This window comes from Chelonus insularis, unplaced genomic scaffold, assembly GCF_013357705.1.
Source record: "Chelonus insularis isolate UGA/USDA-ARS -01 unplaced genomic scaffold, ASM1335770v1 contig_135_pilon, whole genome shotgun sequence".
NCBI classification, from domain to species: domain Eukaryota; kingdom Metazoa; phylum Arthropoda; class Insecta; order Hymenoptera; family Braconidae; genus Chelonus; species Chelonus insularis.
The window spans coordinates 944,111-964,316 of record NW_023276376.1 but is presented as its reverse complement, the minus strand read 5'-3'; the positions used below and the strand labels follow the sequence as shown (position 1 = coordinate 964,316).

The 20,206-nt window shown below is 32.4% G+C and overlaps 7 protein-coding genes across 9 annotated transcripts; 1 reads left to right on the top strand and 6 right to left on the bottom strand.

Annotated features, from left to right (window-relative positions):
- Positions 1–417: 417 nt before the first annotated feature.
- Positions 418–3,769, top strand: LOC118074621 (zinc finger CCHC domain-containing protein 24-like). Of its 2 annotated transcripts, none has more exons than XM_035096003.1 (4): positions 418–864; positions 1,064–1,312; positions 2,445–2,672; positions 2,804–3,769. In XM_035096003.1, exons 1-4 carry the CDS (start codon positions 697–699, stop codon positions 2,915–2,917), a joined length of 759 nt encoding a protein of 252 aa, XP_034951894.1. In that variant the 5' UTR covers positions 418–696; the 3' UTR covers positions 2,918–3,769. The 2 variants fall into 2 exon arrangements, with proteins under 2 accessions (XP_034951894.1, XP_034951895.1); XM_035096004.1 differs by having other exon boundaries at positions 2,445–2,609; positions 2,804–2,944.
- Positions 3,770–3,915: 146 nt separating this feature from the next.
- garz (Sec7 domain-containing protein garz) lies at positions 3,916–10,412 on the bottom strand. Its single transcript, XM_035096002.1, has 4 exons — positions 10,174–10,412; positions 9,576–9,774; positions 4,348–9,452; positions 3,916–4,268 (listed from the first exon to the last, which is right to left on the bottom strand). The coding sequence occupies exons 1-4, from the start codon at positions 10,282–10,284 to the stop codon at positions 4,161–4,163; spliced, it is 5,523 nt and encodes a 1,840-aa protein (XP_034951893.1). The 5' UTR covers positions 10,285–10,412; the 3' UTR covers positions 3,916–4,160.
- Positions 10,413–11,121: 709 nt separating this feature from the next.
- Positions 11,122–11,860, bottom strand: LOC118074392 (uncharacterized). Of its 2 annotated transcripts, none has more exons than XM_035095564.1 (3): positions 11,751–11,860; positions 11,380–11,653; positions 11,122–11,270 (listed from the first exon to the last, which is right to left on the bottom strand). In XM_035095564.1, the coding sequence occupies exons 1-2, from the start codon at positions 11,802–11,804 to the stop codon at positions 11,396–11,398; spliced, it is 312 nt and encodes a 103-aa protein (XP_034951455.1). In that variant the 5' UTR covers positions 11,805–11,860; the 3' UTR covers positions 11,122–11,270; positions 11,380–11,395. The 2 variants fall into 2 exon arrangements, with proteins under 2 accessions (XP_034951455.1, XP_034951456.1); XM_035095565.1 differs by having other exon boundaries at positions 11,452–11,653.
- A 539-nt stretch (positions 11,861–12,399) lies between these two features.
- Positions 12,400–14,355, bottom strand: LOC118074391 (RNA-binding motif protein, X chromosome-like). Its single transcript, XM_035095563.1, has 4 exons — positions 14,274–14,355; positions 13,414–13,951; positions 12,903–13,353; positions 12,400–12,786 (listed from the first exon to the last, which is right to left on the bottom strand). The coding sequence occupies exons 1-3, from the start codon at positions 14,325–14,327 to the stop codon at positions 13,289–13,291; spliced, it is 657 nt and encodes a 218-aa protein (XP_034951454.1). The 5' UTR covers positions 14,328–14,355; the 3' UTR covers positions 12,400–12,786; positions 12,903–13,288.
- Positions 14,356–14,611: 256 nt separating this feature from the next.
- LOC118074435 (ATP-dependent RNA helicase DBP2) lies at positions 14,612–15,954 on the bottom strand. The gene is made up of 8 exons (XM_035095648.1): positions 15,901–15,954; positions 15,716–15,842; positions 15,592–15,624; positions 15,459–15,479; positions 15,066–15,098; positions 14,954–14,974; positions 14,860–14,883; positions 14,612–14,765 (listed from the first exon to the last, which is right to left on the bottom strand). The coding sequence occupies exons 1-8, from the start codon at positions 15,952–15,954 to the stop codon at positions 14,719–14,721; spliced, it is 360 nt and encodes a 119-aa protein (XP_034951539.1). The 3' UTR covers positions 14,612–14,718.
- A 1,101-nt stretch (positions 15,955–17,055) lies between these two features.
- LOC118074434 (acanthoscurrin-1-like) lies at positions 17,056–18,192 on the bottom strand. Its single transcript, XM_035095646.1, has 5 exons — positions 17,979–18,192; positions 17,783–17,833; positions 17,550–17,576; positions 17,436–17,459; positions 17,056–17,255 (listed from the first exon to the last, which is right to left on the bottom strand). Exons 1-5 carry the CDS (start codon positions 18,190–18,192, stop codon positions 17,227–17,229), a joined length of 345 nt encoding a protein of 114 aa, XP_034951537.1. The 3' UTR covers positions 17,056–17,226.
- Positions 18,193–18,226: 34 nt separating this feature from the next.
- Positions 18,227–19,935, bottom strand: LOC118074433 (loricrin). The gene is made up of 4 exons (XM_035095645.1): positions 19,851–19,935; positions 19,358–19,694; positions 18,751–19,071; positions 18,227–18,579 (listed from the first exon to the last, which is right to left on the bottom strand). The coding sequence occupies exons 1-4, from the start codon at positions 19,896–19,898 to the stop codon at positions 18,227–18,229; spliced, it is 1,059 nt and encodes a 352-aa protein (XP_034951536.1). The 5' UTR covers positions 19,899–19,935.
- Between the last annotated feature and the right edge of the window lie 271 nt (positions 19,936–20,206).

Genomic DNA, 20,206 nt, shown 5'->3' with positions numbered 1-20,206 from the left:
TCAACTTAGAATATTCTAAGAGTGTAGGAGTGTCAAAGAAACTTATATATGAGCGACAAAAAATCGGTATTTTTCATACTATTTCACTTAAATGTACTACGTTGAAATGAAAAAGATATTTCCTTATTTGAAAATATTAATATTAAATAATTAATTAGTATAATTAAACCTAAAACCAGTATGATTTTTTATAAGAAATACTATCTTGAGAATACCAACAATCTCAAATAATACATAGAAACTTTTCAACAATAAAATAATTAATTTATGAGTGAAAATATTCAAAGACGTTAGTATGTTGCTTGATCCAAGAAGTAATCATTTTCAGCTGAGTTTATTCTCCCGCACTTATTTTACTATGTATACAAGAACATATCCGAGAATATACGAAGAGTGCAGTGGAGGGCAGGATGGCAGGCACGTGTGTACCAGTGTACCACAGTGGGCACAGTTGATCTCAGCAGACGAACAGCGTGTTAACAGAAACCCTGTGAGTTATAGAGACTAATACTCGGCTCTACAAGTGAGCCGAGTTGGGGAGAGAGCATTTATTTTCATCATAAGAGTGTTAATTCTCATTTAAACATCGAGATCATGCTCTCTTCAATGTCTCATCAATTTTTCTTCATCCTAAAAAATTTAGTTAAAAACTAGGAGTAAAGTTTGTGCTTAGTATTTTTGTGTTTAAAAAAAAACATGGCAGCTTGTCATCCACGTCCTCTCCAGCATCTACAGATTCAAGATAATTCACTCAACATTGGCAACCACCAAAATACACTTCAACAACAGCATTATCCTCCTCGTCTTCTTAATTGGGTTTATCTTGCAATTGCTGATCAAAATCCAACTCAGCACTCTGATCAGGTACTTTAGATTGAGATTTTCATCATTTTGAAGATTTTAATAGTGGCTTTGATCATCTTTCCAATTGGAAGAAGTTATGATGCCTAAAAAACCAATATATCAATCCACAATAACAGTTTTATGTATAATTTTAAAAATAGATTTATTTAAAAAACAAAAATATCACAAATATTAATAGAATTATGAACAATTGTTGCAGAGTAAATTATTACCAACAATATGGGGTAACTTTCCTACTGCTTCAACGCATCAAACTTACATGCAAAAAAATTCACTGAGTCCTGGATCCATTCCATTGGGAAGCAGTTTAGTCGACAGCATTGGTGACCTTGCAGAACATTTTAATGAGCTTGGATTACTTGACAGAAAACCTACCAAAAGACCACCGTCAACGTATCTCTGTCATTTGTGTTTTAAAAAGGGTCACTATATCAAAGATTGTCCACAGGTACGTTGACCTTGGTATGACGTTGATAAAACTACGTATATATTTTGTCTGAATGCCCCTGAATCGCTTGTTATTTTCAGAATCATCTGACTACCTTAAATAATTTTAGATTGTGAAATTCATCCCAGATCATTCTTTTGGTTGATAGATTTTATTGAAATTGAATTAAAAATTGGTTTTTACAAGAATAATAATCATGTTAGTTTTCTCGGAAATTATATGAATCGTTTATTTACGAAGAGAAAAAAAAAATATATTAAAATAATTTATAAGAAAACAAAAAAAAACAATTAGTACTATGAAGTTTTTAAAAAGTGATCTGATGAAGAACTTCAATTTTTACAATAAAAATAGCTTGACCACCCGCCTGTAAATGATCTGGCTTGTCGATTAGTTAGGAGAACTGTTCGCGTAGGAATGACGTAGGTCCTGAAGAACGTGCGCAAGTTTTAGCTAAGTAAAATGTATCACACATGTTGGGGTCTTGGGGTTTTGAGTGCCTCTGCTCATTGAGTTACTCGCTTTCGCTTATTCTATCTTTCACATCTACTTTGCATCAGGCGAATGATACGCGTGCTTTGGAATGTTTGCGTTTATCAACTGTCATCAACGTCCGACTACGACTGCTCAATTAAGCGTTAATTGAAACAACAAACATTGTCTGTATCTTTTATCACAAGTATAGAATGACGAATACTCTGAATATGATAAGTTTTAATAATTATTAAAATTCGTAAATATAATTTATTTATGTTAGTCAAAAATTAACTCTTTACAGAATTTATTCAAACATGCACATGTCGAAACTGGAATTACCCCGCTTGGACCCCGCGGGGTCGCTGCCCCACGCGTTTCGTTATTGTTTTACAGTCGAAATCCTCTAATTTTTAACCCCATCATTTTTATTCATAAAAAAAGTTGCCTCAAAACGTAAAAATTAGAGGAGTTCGATTGTAGTTAATTAACAATTGTTAATTCTGCTCTGATATACATGTCACGTCTACATATTTAGAAATGTCAAAGCGTAAACGTCCGGTTAGTCGAGTTTCCACTGTAATTAAAAATAATAATGTCTTTTGGAATTTTTGAGGTTATACATGTATAATTTATCAAACATCATAAATAATTTTAGGCTAGACCAAAAGGAGAAGGATTAACTCCTTATCAAGGAAAAAAGCGATGTTTTGGAGAGTACAAATGTTCAAAGTGTAAACGGAAGTGGATGTCCGGCAACAGTTGGGCCAACATGGGCCAAGAATGCATTAAGTGCCATATTAATGTTTATCCTCACAAACAGGTGAGTCTGGGGTCATCAACATCGACATCCCCGTCTCACGCGTTCAACTCCTTACTCCGTTACGTAAGTGACAATTCCAGCCGAGTTTATTTCATGCATGTTTTGCATCATTAATACCACTCATTATTAATTAAAACAAATAAATAAGAATCTTAATAAAAATTTACTTAAATAATTTTGTTGATTTTTTTTAGAGACCTTTAGAGAAACCTGATGGTCTTGATGTATCGGATCAAAGCAAAGTTCATCCACAACATCTTTGCGAAAAGTGTAAAACTCTTGGGTATTATTGTCGACGTGATCAGTAATTTTAAATAACTTTAACTAATTCAAAAAATAAAAACAAATTTTCAAATGTATCGTTTTATCATCATTATTCTTATAAATGTTATTAATCTTTGTTATTATGATTGAGAAAAAAATACTTGATGTTCACGGTTGAATATGTAAGATTTAGAAAAGGGTGAAAAATAGGGGGAGTTAAACTAAAAGTTTAGCTCGTTAGTCTACCAGCTTCTATTTAAAGAGTTGCTATGTTTAGAGAAACGCGGCAACTCTTGTGGTAGAATGTCTGCTATGTCTGTGCTATTTAAGTACATGAAAATTTCAACATTAAGCAAATATTTAATTAATAATCAACAAATAATTATTTCAATTGTATCATGTAATGTTCAAAGGATATTTTTGTACTTGTCATAATCGGCTTTTTAACTCTATGAAGGATTTGAACAGTTTATACATAGTTTTGGAATTATATTCAAAATGATAATTATCACTTGGTATAGCTGAAAAAGTATTTTAATAATTCTGTAAAGATAAAGAAAAAATATGCAATGAAAAATATCTACTTTGTAGACTGATTAAGGACAATAATGATGAAATACTGAAACTGGTATTGTTTGAAATGTATTTTATACTCTCCGCGGGAATATTTGATATGTATAAATTTTGGTTCAACCCGCTGGTAAATTCTGTATAAATTTTGCATATTTTTTAAATTCATTCTTTAATGTAAGGAACGTAAATAAAATTTAGAATGAATTGATTACCATAAAATACTTATCATGAACTAAGATAAGAATATATGATCTACTTGAACGTATTATATAATGTAATATTTATGTAATAATTACTTACAGAAAATATATGCCAAAGAATTATTCAATGATGTTTAACTAACATTTCTCATTTAGCTATTTATATTGTAGTTTAGCATTAACTGCTGTAAACTATTTTTCATAGCAAAGGCATTGGAAACAATTTAAAAAAATATTTATATAATTTTATAGAATTTTAATAATAATAATGTTATACACTGATAATGTATATCATACGCAAAATATACAAGCCAAAAATTCTACAATAATAACAATAAAAATGATAATGATATTATTTATTCTACATAATAAATTTATAATTACTTTTCTCACTCAGAATTTTCCCAGTGTGGTAACACAATTAGTATATTAAATGATCGAATGATCAATTGTTATTTATATTATACAATATATTTAATATCTAATATACACTTTTATATGAAATGTACAGTCGTCAAGGATTAGTGACGATGAATAATCGGTCTGTCGCAGGATCTTCAGTAAAATACGCGGCAGAATTAAAAATAGTTGTAGTAACAATCGATGAGGATTTATCTGTCGCCTAAATTTTATCAATCAAAATTATTATCTACGATTCATATTTAATAAATATAATTTAATTAATCTGAAAATATATTCACCTGTACTTGATGTTTACTCGGGCTAAATTGAGCTTCCAAAAAACTTTTCTGTGCCTCATTTCCATTGTTTACATCACTAGATCCAGTTTCAGGCCGTTTAACTATTTTTTCATCTTCTACATTATTAACTATGTTTTCTGGTCGATAAAAATCGAAAGATTGAGCTGAGGGCTGAACAGCAACCGGATTAGAAACACTTGGAGGAGGTTGACTTAATAAATTTATCATTTGCTGTTGTTCTTTGATATCACTAATGTGTGTGGAAATAACACGGTTTTCAGGTTGAATGACAACAGGCTTAGAGAATGTACATTGATCTTCATTCATTGATAAAATTGTAGGAGGCGATTGATTTCTGAGGTATTCAATTTTTTGTTCTTGTTCAACAACATTCATTGCCGGAAGAAGTATAGGAATGTTGGCAGAAGTATCTAAAGGCAATTGAGCAATATCTTCATGTACTTTCTTAACCATATCCGGCTGAATTTTAATAGACCCATCAAATGAAGGTTGCTCTTGTTCAGCTAAGGAAATAACTGGAGCAATTGGAGGTGTTTTGAGAGTCTCAGGAGCTGGTTCTGGAAACAATTCATTCTTCAAATTTGGTAAGAAATTGTTTATCGTCCTCCAAGTTGGTTCCCAGAGATTTGAGGTAGGCGTTAAAACTCCGGTTGATGACATTACCAATAGCATATTTTTTAAAGATTCAGGAATTGCTTCGAATAATAATTCACTATTATCTGCATGCATGTAAGCTCGTAGAAGATCAAGGACAGTTAACCAGAGAGGTAAAAATCCTGGTAGAGTTAATAATGGTGTCAGATGATGGAGAAACACTTTAGAAAGTAACATGGCTGCTCTCACTCGCGTTTCTTCAACGCCAACTGAATCGTGAACTGCAATTGGGCCCAAAAGTTGTGCTAGAAGAGGAAAAAGCACCTGTTCCAAACATTGAGACCACTCTACAGCTGATAATTGACTTAAATCATGAGCAAGAAGCGTACTTTGTAAATAAGTAATTGCTGTAGTACGAACTGCTCTGCGAGAATCACAACACAGGCGTGCAATACCTTGAAGAAGTGGTCTCCATGCATGTGGCCATAAACTGACAGATTCTGTGGTACCACCTTCTTCAGCCCACCATCGAAAAATCTGTGCAGTTCTTGAATGCAAAGTATGCATGAGTTTTAATAACTGAATAGGACACTGTTGATATCCAGGAGTTTCTAGAGCATTTGGACTCAGCTTTATTCTCTTTGTAGGCGTTTGAAGAACTGCTTCAGCAAAAGTTTTAATACACTGGATACAAAGTTCAAAATTAAATGGTGTGATATGAGCAACATCTCTCACTAAAAATGTTAAACTTTCACAACATTTAACTAAAGCCACCGGATCATGGGGTAATAGATCTTTATCTAATACAATTGTATCGGCAGCAACTGGAAGTGGTGCTTCAGTACCAGTTGGAGATACTAAAACCCATTCAGGAACTGGTGAAATTGGTCTTTGGTCTAAAACTGATGATCTTGGAGATGATTCCTCAAGAACTACATTGTTTTGCTGTTTTGGAATTAATGCACCTGCTCCAGCACATTCCAATAGATTAAAAACTACTTTCCAATCTTCAGAGCTGTGAATATTTGCTGCTCCAGTCTTTAAAAGTTCAACGAGACCAAAACCAATTTGACGTGCTAGAGGTGCTGTCGTTGCTGAAGGCAAATGAGTTAATGGTGTCAATGGAAGTAATACAGCTCCGGCAAATTCTTCACCTCGAAGTAAACGAATTGCAAGTCTCAACATACCGACAGCAACACGCTCTAAAAGATAAGGATGGTTTTCTCTTGCTGCTATAGTTAACAACACATCCATGTGAGCTAAAACCAATTGCCAAATACACATAACTCGATCTCTATTATGAATGGTTATCTCTAAGAGCAATTCTAAAAGAAAGACTGAAATTTCTTCATCGACAGGTTTTACAGAGACTAAAGCATTTACCAAACATCTTAATGAATCTTCTTGAAAGAACTTGCTCTCTTCCGTAATCTGTTTAAGACAACAGCTTACAATGCAATCTATTGCACGTTTTTTAGCCGTGGCTTCAGCAGGATGAGGAATTCTCGGTTCCAAGGCAATGTAAGAATATAGACTCAATAATATACCTTGATTTTGAACAGGCTGTTTGGGAGTTGTTGGTTCTTTTATTAATGAGACTTTTCCAGATGGATCCAAAAAATCTTCTCCATCAGTGACATCTTTTGGAAGTAATCTAGCCTTAAATAAAGTTTGCATACAATCAATGATATTCTTCCACGATCCTCTAATCCCATCCCCATGAAGATGAATAATCTTAAAAAGCGTTCGTGTTGCTAATTGACATCTACCACTTCCGCCAAAATGAAGTACTACTTGATCTGGTTCTCCACCAGTTGCTAAACCCGTAAATTTACACAAAGAGACGATCAAGGTATCTAAATCACTGTACATCCCATAATGAACACTTATTGCTGCACAGTTAAGAAAAGTATTAGCAATGCGTCGTTGAAGAGCTCGGTTAGGAGCTTTATCATAAGCTCTACATAGAGCACTAATGATTGGTGCCCAAGCTTTTTCTGCAAGTTCTTTGTCAATAAATTTACCGGCATCCCCTACTTTAACATAAATACTTTCTTGACTTGCTCCTCTTCTTAATAGAACTTTCCACAAATAATTTTCTTTTACTAAACCCGTTTGCTCTGCAGGCATGACAATCTCTTCATTCTTTATTGAATTATAAATTTCATCCAACATATCCTGATCAAAATCTGCTCCTCCGTTGCAAGCTTTTAGATTTTTCTTAAATTGTTCTGCAGTCATCGGATTATTTTGACGTTTTGCTTCTCTATTATGTTGATCAACATTCAACAAAATCACAGCATAAGCTAATGTAAATGCTGCATCGGCTGAAGCAAAAGGCCTTCCATTACTATCATGCCAATGTTCTGCAAATTTTTCCAACAAGTGAGAAATTAATGGAGCTTCACCAGGAAGTCTGAACGACTCTAAATAGAACCTTAAAGCTTGATCCACTCTCATATTATGTAATTCTAAACTCTTAACAAAACAATTTAGAATATTTGTATTTTCTTTTCGACTTATGTATTCAGCAATCGCTAATTTATCTAGCATAGGATTCTCTCGCAGCAATTTAGCTATTTTTTCTGGATCTTGTTCGCCGGGTTTTCCAATAAGACCATGTTCCGCTAATTTTGCAATACCTTGTCTTGGATGTTCATTAAATTTTTCAGCACCCATTGCCAGCCATCGTTTATTGGTTTTGGCAAGTTTTAATTCTTGAACTGTAGGCAAAACTGGTGATGCAGAATGTCTTGAAGGCTTACAGTAATTAGCGTAACCTTTACATCTGGCTTCAATTTCTGCAACTAATATAATTATGGCATCTAAAGAGATAAATTGAATGCTGTACATGCTTCCCATTAGAGCAGAAGCATTTTTTGACAGCAACTTCATCAGTTCTTCATATAAATTCGATGAATAAAGACCACAATCATAATTGATGTACAACTCTGCAGGTAATCCAGGAATTTTCCAAAGTCTTGTGATTGCTTCTAAAGCTAATTCTCGTTGTTCATAAGAAATTTTATTGGATTCTGAATCAATTATTTCTATTAATTTAAGAATGTAATGTTCTAATTGAAATTTGAGATGTTCTCGTTGTGATTCAAAAAGTAAAAAAGCAACTTGAAGATCTGCAGCAAGAATAGAAAGTCTTTCAGTACTTAATAAAATAATTAAATTTCTTGACAACTCATCTTTAACAAGAGATAAAAGTGATGGAAAGTTAGCTAAAACATCAGCAGCGATTTCCAAAACTACTTGTAGAAGGCTCAATCCTAGATGGATGATTACTTCAGTACTCTGTTTATCATATGGATTACAAAGAGACACAAGAAAACGGAATACTTCTCTAATACAAAGAGCACCATAAGGAGATAGCTGGGTAAGTGGAGTAAATCGAACTCCTTGCTGATTTACATATTCTTCTACTTGCTCAGGGTCTATTGTAATTTTTGGCGTTTTTTGATTGACGCCTGAGGTTTCGTCAACAGATAAATCTTCAACACTTCCTGTAGGAGATTGTATCTGATCAAGATTCTTTTCACCGTCATTTTTCTTTTCTTGAGTGATGGATACTTTAATTTCTACAGCTTCACCAGATTTCTCATCCATAACTTTTTCAACACTTTCAGACTTTCCTTCATCTTGTAAATTATTTTCTTTAGCTGTATTAGAATCTTCTGATTTTTTTTCTATATTTACATTATTAATATTGCTTTCCGGAAAATTTTGTGAATCATCTTTTTGTTGTTCACTTTTAGACTCTTCTCCTTCTTTGAGAGAGCTATGTATTGAATTTCCTTCAACTGTAGATTCATTTTCCTGTTCTGTAATTTTTTCTGATAACTTCTCTTCTTTTCCTGATTCACCTCCTTGATCATTTTTACTTTTCTCTTCGGATTTTTCAGATTCTTCAATTTTATCTGGTGTTCCTTGATCTAAAGATCCTTGCATATCTACAATATTCCCAGCTGGAGTGATAGGAGTTGTTGATAAATGATTACCTCGAACACGTTCTATTGGACTAAGAAGTTCTTTGGTCTCATTTTCATCCAGGTCATCATTATTCGGTTTGATTTTTTGCTTTGAATAATTTTTTAACTTTTTACTTTTAGGTCGGGAATTATTTTCAATACCATTTGCACGCATTTTCTTCATATTTGGTAGCACTCGGGTGTCATCAGCAAATTGCGGGAGCTTTACAAAGAGATGATGGACCATATCTCGAAGACAATGTTCAGCATTCCTTCTCAACAGTTCGCTGAGTCTAGTTTCAAAGCAGATTCGAAAACAACTGAGCATAATTTCACATATACTTTCATCAGAAAGATGGTCTCCAACATGAGATAACACTAATGCTCGTAGAACTTGGATAATTCTCATTAAAACTACACCATCACCAGAAGCGTCTGTCCCGACAAATCTTGCATGAGTTACTGCATCTGCTATAGCTTCGACACATGATCCGATTGTAGGATGTTCTGCATCTAAAAGTTGTTAATAAATGAATTAATTAATTCATTATTATATATTTATTGCAGTAGGAATTAAAAAATGTTGACAACTCTTTTAAAAATACTCTTGAAAATAGCAAGTAATAATTAATTTACCTATTAAACCATAAGAAATCATTTTATTCACAGCAACTAAAGCCAAACTTGTGACAGGACCTGTGGTTTCTTCTGAACGAATTATTTCTAAAAATGGAGCGAGAAATACACCAGGTTCCAGTTGTGAAAGACTCTGTGCATCACTCAGTGTTTCTTTCAATGTTGAAAGGCCTTTCATTAGGATGTCCTGGTCCTCATCCTAGCAATATAATCATGATAAAGCTATCTAGTATAATTCGAATAAATACAAATCATTAAAATAATTTACAACTAATTTTAAAAGAAATTTGTGTTTCGACCTAATTTCAATAATTAATAAAATATAATTCTCAAATACTAACAATAATGTAAAATAATAACGAAAAGAGAGCATAATAAATAATTAAATTATGTCTTCATTAATTATGTGTCATTCGGTACAGTCTTTAGGATAAATATTTGAGGGTTGTTGATGATAAACATTATAACCTAAATTTCCACAATATAAATAAATAATATTCAGAATTCAAAATACAGCAACAAAAATTAGATTTTATTTTCCAACATAATTTTAAAAAATAATGGTAAATATGGTTAATGAGTTGCTTGATAAATAAACCTGGTGTGAATGAGAAGACCATCGGACACCACGACGCATTGCTGTCATCAAGAGGCTGACCTCGCCCTCGATGACGAACAGGCCTCTTCTTGGACAGATGTTTTTTGCCATCTTGATGATTTTTTCTTACTTTATATTATTCATTTACATTATTCTTGAAAATTTAGAGGTTGCAATCAAACTGTTACACCACATTTAACGTTCACGTTAAACGTCACTCCCATACACGATGGCAATGGTCGTCGTTGAGTGAGTCGATAAAATAGTTCCCATTTTATTTGACTGTCAATCACAAATAATTATTCCTATCAATACCAGAGGCACTTGTTTTGACAACACAAAATGGCTGTTTTGCAAAAATTGTATGTCACCAGAGAAAACAAACGTGTTTAGAAATTCAATTACAGTAAATACTGTGTTTTGTTTAAAAATTATTCTAGATCGGCCCAACTGTGCCAAACTTCTATGTGCCTGGCTTACTTCAATTGTTAATTAAAAAACTGTGCTGTAAAATTATTTTCAAAATTACCAAACTATTTTCAATCATACTAATGAATATTTTTTCAAAATTTCATTGAATGAATTTGATTCCCAATTTAATTATAGAAACGTTCGAACCTCCTAAATACATAGGCCCATTTAAAAGAAATAAAACTTGTATATACTTAAGTCGTTGGTTTATGTATAACATAAAAAAATTAATCAGAAAGAATAAATATAACTGATATGATGAAAAGAACGACTTGCTAAAATACTAAAAAATATCCATGAACAGACTACAAGAATAAATATATATAATAGGATACATTTGAAAAAATATATTGGAATTCAGTGAAATAAACACTGAAGTTTTTTTAATTTTTTTAAATATTATTATTCGTGTTGATTTTTTTCAGAAACTTACACACTGTAATAAGGTTAAAATGAGACGTATCTATTAATTTGCATTTTACACTTTTATTTCTTTGATACATGATAATAATACTAATTTACCATACACCAAAGTAAAAATAAGAATATATTAACTTTACATTGAAAGTTTAAGTTATAATCATCATAGTGTTTTTCCTTTCCTTTGAATTAAAAAATTGAACCATCTGAAAAATTTTCAAAAATATTAAAAAAGATTAATTAGTAGAAAAAAAGTAATATCTATGTACAGATAAATAATATATACATATATATGTAACAAAATTATTATCTTACATTTTTACATCCATGTCTACCCCTTTTTTCCTTTGCATGCAGAAATATAATCGGCGTTTTCATCAAAATTACCTTCAAACATTGTATCCACGCTTCTTCTCTTCTTTCCAGACATAGATGAAGCTTGACCAGCCATTCCAGTTGCCATATCACCTCCTGGTATTGACTTAGCTTGGTCCATACCTACTCCTGGATCCATAGATGCACCTGATGCAGCCATGTTTGGCATATCTTTAGCAGGTTCAGGTATTGAAGACATTGGATCTTGGCCAGCCTTAAATGTTTATTTCAGTTGAATCATTGTATGTAAGTAAGAAATAATTATGAATCAAGTAAATGAGAACAAAAACAATAAAATGTATTATATTTACCACCAAGGTGACAGCACAAGCTGCAACTAACAAGGCAATAACGAATCCTTTCATGTTTATGAAATATACTTTTTTTAGTTTTACAATGCTTTATATAGCAATTCTATAACATAATTTATACTATCGGGTAATTTTTTGAATTTGTTAATTCTTATTGAATTGATAATATCTTATCTCGTCGTAGTATATTATCACGTAATAATTAATTAAATTATTTTCGTGATAAATTAGAAATTATGTGTTTGCATTTAATTCTCAGAAAAAAGCGATAAATCTTAGTAATAGTCATCATATCTGCAATTAAACTAAAAATACGTCAAACATTTTTCAGAAAATTGAATGTTAATTGAGTTATTTCATTTTCTTATGACGGATTCATATAAATATTTTTAATTTTAAATAATTAATCTGAATTATTATGTTAAGAAATTATTTTTAATGACTTCCTCAATTTTTCAAAATTGATTCAAAAAATTTTTTTATCTGATCTCAGAGATTCTTATTAATTATATGAATAGATTAGAAGTATACATTATGTTACGTCCTGACGAACTTCACTTAGATTTTAAATAACACATTATATAAAAATAATTTCAAGGAATTGGAATAATGAAAAGAGTTATTAAAAAATAATTTTTATCAAGCTCATATATTTCAAACAACATAATTATTTTCTAAAATACATTATATAATATTTTTTTACCGAATAATCAAAATCAGCTTTAGCTTCAATATAATATTCAATTTTTAACTATTTATAAAGTATATTAACAAATTAAGGAATTACAAATATGATTCATAATATCAATGCATCTTTTTATTTTTATCCCTTCATTTTTTTAGTATATTGCATCAAATTTTCAGCCATCCCTGTCATTGTGCCCATGAATCCTCCACCACCACCACCTCCTGATGGAGCACCACCACTTGGATATCCACTCCCCCCAGAATATCCTCCACCTCCTGATGGGGCAGAATAATAACCCGGAGCAGTTCCACCACCTCCTCCATATGTTCCATGACAAGGTAGACCAATCTAATAATTATAATTAAAAAATTTTATTACAATAATACATAAAAATAATTTATCAAAAAAAATTGATCTTCTCGATTTATATTTGTCAATTGATTGAAAATAATTTTTTTATTTACCGCAAAAGTAGTCACACAAATGACAACTAAGAGTGTCAATGTAATTCTTCTCATAGTTGTTGAATAATCAACAGTATCGAGTTAGAATAACTAATTTTTTCTTCATTCTGCTTTATATGTACGATTAAGTCCACGTGACAGTTTAAAAAATACTATTTGTATCTTATAATTTCGCTCTTGTCACGCAGGAAAAATTAAAAATAATTTTATGCCATTTTATATTATATTTGCCATATTCTTAAAGTATTTTATATACTTTTTCTTTATACAATTTATTCTTATCGTGAACAATGTTAATAAAATAATATGAATATTTATTTAGAAATACTAAATTTTATTGTTGTGAATTGTTCTCTTTATTATCGTTGATTTTAAAAATATTTTTTTTAATTATTACGTCCAATTGATCCCCTCCGTATTTGTTCATTTTCGTCTCCATTGTTTCTTCCATCTGTAAAAATAACCATTCAGTTCAATTTTATAAATTGATATGATCATTTCAAGTCTATACCATTTTCAGAATTATCATAACCAGAATGATCTCTTCTAGGAAGACCATTTCCATAATTTTTATTTCTATTATTATCATCATTGTCATCAAAACTAGGTCGTCCTCTTCTGAGAGAACCTCGGTTTGGTGGACCTCTTCCATAATTACCAAATCTGCCTTCATCATCATCGACATAATCATCTTCGTCAAAACTAGGTGGTCCTCTTCTTGGAGGACTTCGTCTATGAGGACCCAATCCAGGAGGACCTCTGCCTGGTGGACCCCGTCTTGGAGGACCTCTTCCTGATGGACCTCGTCTTGGAGGACCTCTTCCTGGAGGGCCCCGTTCAGGAGGACCATCATCATCATCTTCGTTCAAATCTCTTTCAGGGGGGTCACTTTCAGGAAGATCTATTTCATCATTGTCAGACTCATTTATTTTGCCAGCACGACTTTTGTTAAAATCTCGTGTTTGATTTACCGCGAATCTGTTTCCATTATCAGATTCTCTTTCCAATCCATCACTATATTCATCTTTCATATAACGAGATCCATCAGCCTGTTGAATAATTTTAAGTACAATGCTAGTCATTTATACATACTACTTTAACAGTACCCTAGTAGCCAAATCAACGTAGGACTGATGGTAAACTAACGTATGATAGCCTTAGATTGTTATTTACGTATGTATCTACCGTTTTTCTAAAGTAGACAGTCATAAGATTTTTGTCAAGAAATTGAATGTAACAGATGTACGTAATTCTGATAGAAATTCTTACGTCAGGACTAGCTACTAGGGTATCATACTAGGGTATACTAGGATAACAAGATGAATTATTTTTGAAAATAAAGTGGAATGAAATTTCATCAGTGTTACTTACCACGAAAAAGAATGCGCAAATTATGAGAGATAATATTAACGTTTTCGTTTTCATGTTAAAGAAAAAAATTTACTGGCTTTTCTATTATTTTATTCCACTCATTTATACACTGGCTTCTGAGCAATGTTTTTTTTTATAACAATTCTACCTGGCGAATATAATTAATGATAAGATTTTTTTAAACTGTGATTTTATGGAACTCGGAAAGTGGGTTACATAAGGTGTTACGACAGTAAAATTAATACTGCCATTTTACTTTAAAAAAAATTCAACACTATAACAAGTGAATACTTTCATTTTTAATTATTAACCATTTTTTCAGTAGATTATATGTAATACAATGAATTTCAATTTTATAAATAACTTGTAGTAGCATTTAAATTGTAAGTAAATTAAATGTTTTACTCAATTCAACATTCAATATTCGTTTTTTTTAATTTCCAGTTTATACTCTTCGTAATCGTCCATATTCAACATTCTCGACAGTACCACCTTCAAATGTAAGTTAAAAATATTTATAAGAGAATAGAATTAGAAAAAATAATTTTAATGAACAATACAATTAATTTGATTCAAGTTATTTCACCTCCACCGCTAGGCTGGCCATATCCTAAAATTTCAATTGATTAGTTACTTATAATCATTAATGGAATTAATTGAAATTAAATATTGATAGTTACCAGTTCCATAGCCTCCATTCCCTGAAAGAAATATATCATATAAACATTAATAGTAAAATGATTGTTGTAAACTTCTAATCTTTCTTTATTATTAAGATAAAAAAATAAGTACCATTTTGGTATACAGGACCACCACCTCCACCACCTATAAAAATAAGTTAATGTACACCTGAGTTTTTTCGAGATGATGTAATATAATAAAATATACAATATGATAAATTTAAATTGATATAAGTTATTATCGAATCCACAAACAGCTCCTTTGATATGATTGCCTTGCTAAATAAACATCTTTTTAAATTATTTAACGTTATGAGAAAACGATCAAGTTTGTATTTATCATTATCTTGATAAAAACGTTATATAAGAAATAATCTTTTTATTTATCTTGAAACTAGAAAAAATGTTTCAATGATAACATTATGCACTCAACGACAATTGAAGAATAATTATCTCTCAATATTATCATGGTGCTTAAAATTTTCTCAATAAACATCTTACTCACCTCCATATTCAACACCACCACCTAGAAATATAAATAAATCATTACATTAATAACATGAACTTAATAAAAAAAAAACACATATAAATTAAATTTACACAAAGCCCAAAAATGTTTTGAAAAAAATTTCAATTACCATTGCCTACTGGAATAAATCCTCTATTTACTCCTTCAAAAAATTTTAAATAAATTCATTATAATCTGTTGTTAATTTCAATATTCAGAAAAAAAACAACGCATGAATTAATTAATTTTACTACCATAGGTAGGAATCATTGGAGCTCCACCATACCACACACCAGGTTCTGGTCCAAATCTTCTAAACCCTAGAGCTCTATTGATCATCATTTCCAATAATGGTCCAAATGTCAAGCATGGAGTTCCATTCTAAGAATTTAACAATAATCTAAATATTTATCACAGGTAACTATTTTAAGATATTTACCACTAAAGCAGCTGTACAGATTATCAAAAACAGAGATACAGTTTTCATTTTCATGATTTTAAAAGAGATCAATTTCATGTGTTGATTGACTTATATACAAGTTTCAACTAAATAATTAACCATTTATTTATATTTAATCATCTATTAACAGCATTTAAGATCATTTCAAATAATTTAGTGCAATCTGATAATTACATTTCAGCCTTGAGTCATGCATTTTACAATAGTAATCAACGTACATGTTATGCATCTTGAAAATGATATATACTTCTATTAATTACAGAAAGAATAATAATATATAATGTAATTAATAAGCTAAATACCTCAACGACTATATTGAGAGCATTTTTGGACTTTGTAAAATATTAAATGATTTGTAACAACATTAGCAAAGTTTTGATACAGGGAATTGGGTGTTAATCATCATACATAATTATCTTACCTCCATATCCCCAATTTACAGGAGGCCCATAAACCAAATAAACGGGAGGTGCAACGCCATAGCCATAACCATATCCTCCTCCATACCCTCCCCCATATCCTCCTCCATATCCCCTATATCTGCCCCCATGGCATGGAACACCAGTCTACCGATAGGTAATTATTGATATTTGATCAAAATTCGTTAAATATTGTTCTAACAATAATGATAAAATAAAATATTTTTGATAATATTTACCACTATAGTGACTATACAAACTACAAATAATAGAACCAAAATTATTTGTTTCATCATAGAAAAGAGACTATTTTTTATATCATCACTTTTTGTTATATATACATATGATTTTAACTTAAATGCTATATTTTTCTTTTCAATATCTTTTGTCAATGTATATAATTAACAATAAAGAAACAACAAAGTAATTTTATCTAAGTCAGAGTTATTATTTTTATAATTACGTTTTACTCTAATTAGTAACTAAAATTCTACTTCAGAGATCTTGAATTATAGTTTCTTAGAATTTTTGCAGTAATTTTTTTGCATTAGTTATTCTGAGAAATCCATTTTTCAAAATACAGTTATTATAGGAGCCTATTTTTTGGAATTTTACGTTACAACGACTATTTTAAAATGTTACATTTGGGTCGAATGACAAATAGTACCTTTTTTGAATAATATTTATTATAAATTGTATAAACACATGTGCCGAAATTACAATTACTAACGAATTCTTGAATGAAACAAAGTATTTCGAATTGTTTACTGATCATAACCAGTAGTTGTCCCATTGGTAGAAGAATTTTTAATGAAATATGAATTTTTAGTGATTTTTCTATTTATAATCAATTTAAATGTTTTATTTTTTCAGCTTCTTGATATCGTTAACGTCCCATATGATGAGAAGGGGTTCCTGAAAATAGAAAATGTCAATTAACGAGCAAACAAATCTGCATAATTTCCGTAGAACTTTGTTGATTATTCAAATTAAACTCTATAAAAAATAAATCAAATTGGAAATTTATTTTAAGCAAAGCTACTGTTCATAATGTTTCTATTATACTAAATAGCATTTATAATTTCTTAAATTTACCTCCGCTCAAGTCACTTCCACTACCTAAAAAAAAGTAAGTATTAAGATGAATAAATTAATATAAACTTAATGCGAGATTGTGTTTGGTAATTGGTAGTCATTAATTCTTCTTACCTCCGATACCCATACCGCTTCCATTACCTGTAAAATATTCAAATTAATATTTTTTTTTAAATTTTATTTTTATAAAGTTTAGAGCACATAAAAATATTCATGGTGCCATTAAATTCAAGCAATCACTTCCAGTCATACTACAGTTGCTACCACTGCTGTTGGTATTGAATAGTTAATCATGTTTTACTTAGAATATTCTTATGCTTCAGTAGTGCTAATTTATAAAATTTTACCTCCACTCAGTCCGCTACCTCCACTACCTCCACTTAGGCCACTTCCACTACCTGAAAAAGTAAGTCATTTCATTTTTTTTGTTCACTAAAATATAATATTTTTCGTGCTTAAATATATTCTATGTTTAATGACCGCCACCGAGGCCACTTCCATCAAGACAATAAAGTTATTTTCTAATCTGAAGTAAAATATTACCTCCACTAAGACCACTACCAGTGCCACCTCCATGAAGCCCGTCACCGCTCATGCCAGTTCCTCCTCCACTAAGACCACTGCCGCTCATGCCAGAACCACCTCCGTGCCCTCCACTGAGACCACTACCGCTCATGCCAGTTCCTCCTCCACTAAGACCACTGCCGCTCATACCAGAACCACCTCCGTGCCCTCCACTGAGCCCGCTACCGCTCATACCAGAACCACCTCCGTGCCCTCCACTGAGACCACTACCCGCTCATGCCAGTTCCTCCTCCACTAAGACCACTGCCGCTCATACCAGAACCACCTCCGTGCCCTCCACTGAGCCCGCTACCGCTCATACCAGAACCACCTCCGTGCCCTCCACTGAGACCACTACCGCTCATACCAGAACCACCTCCGTGCCCTCCACTGAGACCACTACCGCTCATGCCAGTTCCTCCTCCACTAAGACCACTGCCGCTCATACCAGAACCACCTCCGTGCCCTCCACTGAGCCCGCTACCGCTCATACCAGAACCACCTCCGTGCCCTCCACTGAGACCACTCCCGCTCATGCCAGTTCCTCCTCCACTGAGACCACTGCCACTCATACCAGAACCACCTCCGTGCCCTCCACTGAGCCCGCTACCGCTCATACCAGAACCACCTCCGTGCCCTCCACTGAGACCACTACCGCTCATACCAGAACCACCTCCGTGCCCTCCACTGAGACCACTCCCGCTCATGCCAGTTCCTCCTCCACTGAGACCACTGCCACTCATACCAGAACCACCTCCGTGCCCTCCACTGAGACCACTGCCGCTCATACCACCTCCATGAAGCCCGTCACCGCTTATACCACTGCCACTTCCGTGTCCTCCACCCATGCCACTGCTACCTCCGTATCCTCCACTCATACTACGTGTACCACCTCCGTATCCTTCATGGTCATATGATCCTCCATTACCTCCTCCGTAGGTTCCACCACTACCACTACGTGTTTGACCCCCATATCCTTCATTGCCATATGATCCTCTATTACCTCCTCCGTAGTTTCCACCACCACCACCACTACGTGTTTGACCCCCATAATAACCGCTATTCATGCCACCTTAAAGTATATTCAATTTATTAACTATCTATCAATACACTGCAAATACAAGTGTGTTATTTCATTTTGGCCAAACATTTTAAATATGACGTTACTATATTTAATTAACTTTTTCACCTCTTTTCAATAAATTAAATGACTACAATTGGAATCAAATAGGGTGTAGTTATATCCATCAGAATGAATATAACACACAAGAATTTACAATACAATTAAGAATTTTCTCTTCTTTTATGATCATAATATCTTTAAGATAAGTAATTAGTTATTAGAGGTTTTAAAATACCTCCCGTTCCTGCGTAACCATAACTTGGTCCATATGCTGGTCCTCCTACGTAACCCATCGGAGGTCCGTACATTGATCCAAACATATATCCTGCCGGATAGGCTGGTGCAGCAACATAGCCTGGTCCACCCATGTAACCTCCTCCATAACCTCCTCCGTAACCTCCACCATAAACTGAACCTAATAATAAACCTGCAGATCCTAAGCCGTAAGATGATCCTCCTCCTCTGTATCCATAACCACCAGATCTATATCCTCCACCGTATCCGCCACCGTATCTACTACCACCACCACCATATCCACCTCCTCCACGTCCACCTCCATAATATGCACCATTCTACCAAATGATAACAATAAGAAACATCTTAATGACTTTTGATACACAATTACTTATCAATTTTTTGTAGGTCTTTTTTTAGATTAATCTTTTATTTTTTACTTTGACTTTTCAATTCCATTTAATTCATATTACTTTATGATATTTGATATTTACCACCAAAGTAACGATGAAAATTACGTGTAAGAACGTGATCGACTTCATACCGATAAAATTTTTATCAAACTATTTCATTTATTTCTTTTAATAGTGATATATATACATTTTCAGCTTCCGCACGCTTATTTCGTTTTCATTAGTTGTAGTCTATAATCGATGTGAGTAATTAATGATGATAATTCGAGCAGACAACTTTAATTTCATAGAATTTCCAATGATGCTATTTTTATAATAACATTTCAAACCGATTATAATCATTCGAATTACATATTTTTATAATATATATTCGTATCAGCACTGCAAATTTCAGTGAATTAAAAGAATGCACATTAAGTGTATTTAATGATACAATT

What these genes read in the sequence shown, in the direction of transcription:
- LOC118074621 (XM_035096003.1), top strand. Translation starts at nt 697, where the DNA reads ATGGCAGCTTGTCATCCACGTCCTCTCCAGCATCTACAGATTCAAGAT. An exon ending in CAACTCAGCACTCTGATCAG is followed by an intron (nt 865 to 1,063) that starts GTACTTTAGATT and finishes CAATTGTTGCAG; the next exon opens with AGTAAATTATTACCAACAAT. An exon ending in TCAACTCCTTACTCCGTTAC is followed by an intron (nt 2,673 to 2,803) that starts GTAAGTGACAAT and finishes GATTTTTTTTAG; the next exon opens with AGACCTTTAGAGAAACCTGA.
- garz (XM_035096002.1), bottom strand. Translation starts at nt 10,284, where the DNA reads ATGGCAAAAAACATCTGTCCAAGAAGAGGCCTGTTCGTCATCGAGGGC. An exon ending in GGTCTTCTCATTCACACCAG is followed by an intron (nt 9,775 to 10,173) that starts GTTTATTTATCA and finishes TTATATTGCTAG; the next exon opens with GATGAGGACCAGGACATCCT. An exon ending in CGAGTAAACATCAAGTACAG is followed by an intron (nt 4,269 to 4,347) that starts GTGAATATATTT and finishes GATAAAATTTAG; the next exon opens with GCGACAGATAAATCCTCATC.
- LOC118074392 (XM_035095564.1), bottom strand. Translation starts at nt 11,804, where the DNA reads ATGAAAGGATTCGTTATTGCCTTGTTAGTTGCAGCTTGTGCTGTCACC. An exon ending in CTTGTGCTGTCACCTTGGTG is followed by an intron (nt 11,654 to 11,750) that starts GTAAATATAATA and finishes TAAACATTTAAG; the next exon opens with GCTGGCCAAGATCCAATGTC.
- LOC118074391 (XM_035095563.1), bottom strand. Translation starts at nt 14,327, where the DNA reads ATGAAAACGAAAACGTTAATATTATCTCTCATAATTTGCGCATTCTTT. An exon ending in TTTGCGCATTCTTTTTCGTG is followed by an intron (nt 13,952 to 14,273) that starts GTAAGTAACACT and finishes ATTATTCAACAG; the next exon opens with GCTGATGGATCTCGTTATAT. An exon ending in TTATGATAATTCTGAAAATG is followed by an intron (nt 13,354 to 13,413) that starts GTATAGACTTGA and finishes TTATTTTTACAG; the next exon opens with ATGGAAGAAACAATGGAGAC.
- LOC118074435 (XM_035095648.1), bottom strand. Translation starts at nt 15,954, where the DNA reads ATGAAAATGAAAACTGTATCTCTGTTTTTGATAATCTGTACAGCTGCT. An exon ending in TCCAATGATTCCTACCTATG is followed by an intron (nt 15,625 to 15,715) that starts GTAGTAAAATTA and finishes AATTTTTTGAAG; the next exon opens with GAGTAAATAGAGGATTTATT. An exon ending in TGGTGGTGTTGAATATGGAG is followed by an intron (nt 15,099 to 15,458) that starts GTGAGTAAGATG and finishes TTATTTTTATAG; the next exon opens with GTGGTGGAGGTGGTGGTCCT.
- LOC118074434 (XM_035095646.1), bottom strand. Translation starts at nt 18,192, where the DNA reads ATGAGCGGTAGCGGGCTCAGTGGAGGGCACGGAGGTGGTTCTGGTATG. An exon ending in AGGTAGCGGACTGAGTGGAG is followed by an intron (nt 17,577 to 17,782) that starts GTAAAATTTTAT and finishes AATATTTTACAG; the next exon opens with GTAATGGAAGCGGTATGGGT. An exon ending in AAGCGGTATGGGTATCGGAG is followed by an intron (nt 17,460 to 17,549) that starts GTAAGAAGAATT and finishes ACTTTTTTTTAG; the next exon opens with GTAGTGGAAGTGACTTGAGC.
- LOC118074433 (XM_035095645.1), bottom strand. Translation starts at nt 19,898, where the DNA reads ATGAAGTCGATCACGTTCTTACACGTAATTTTCATCGTTACTTTGGTG. An exon ending in TTTTCATCGTTACTTTGGTG is followed by an intron (nt 19,695 to 19,850) that starts GTAAATATCAAA and finishes ATCATTTGGTAG; the next exon opens with AATGGTGCATATTATGGAGG. An exon ending in CAGTGGAGGGCACGGAGGTG is followed by an intron (nt 18,580 to 18,750) that starts GTTCTGGTATGA and finishes GGCACGGAGGTG; the next exon opens with GTTCTGGTATGAGTGGCAGT.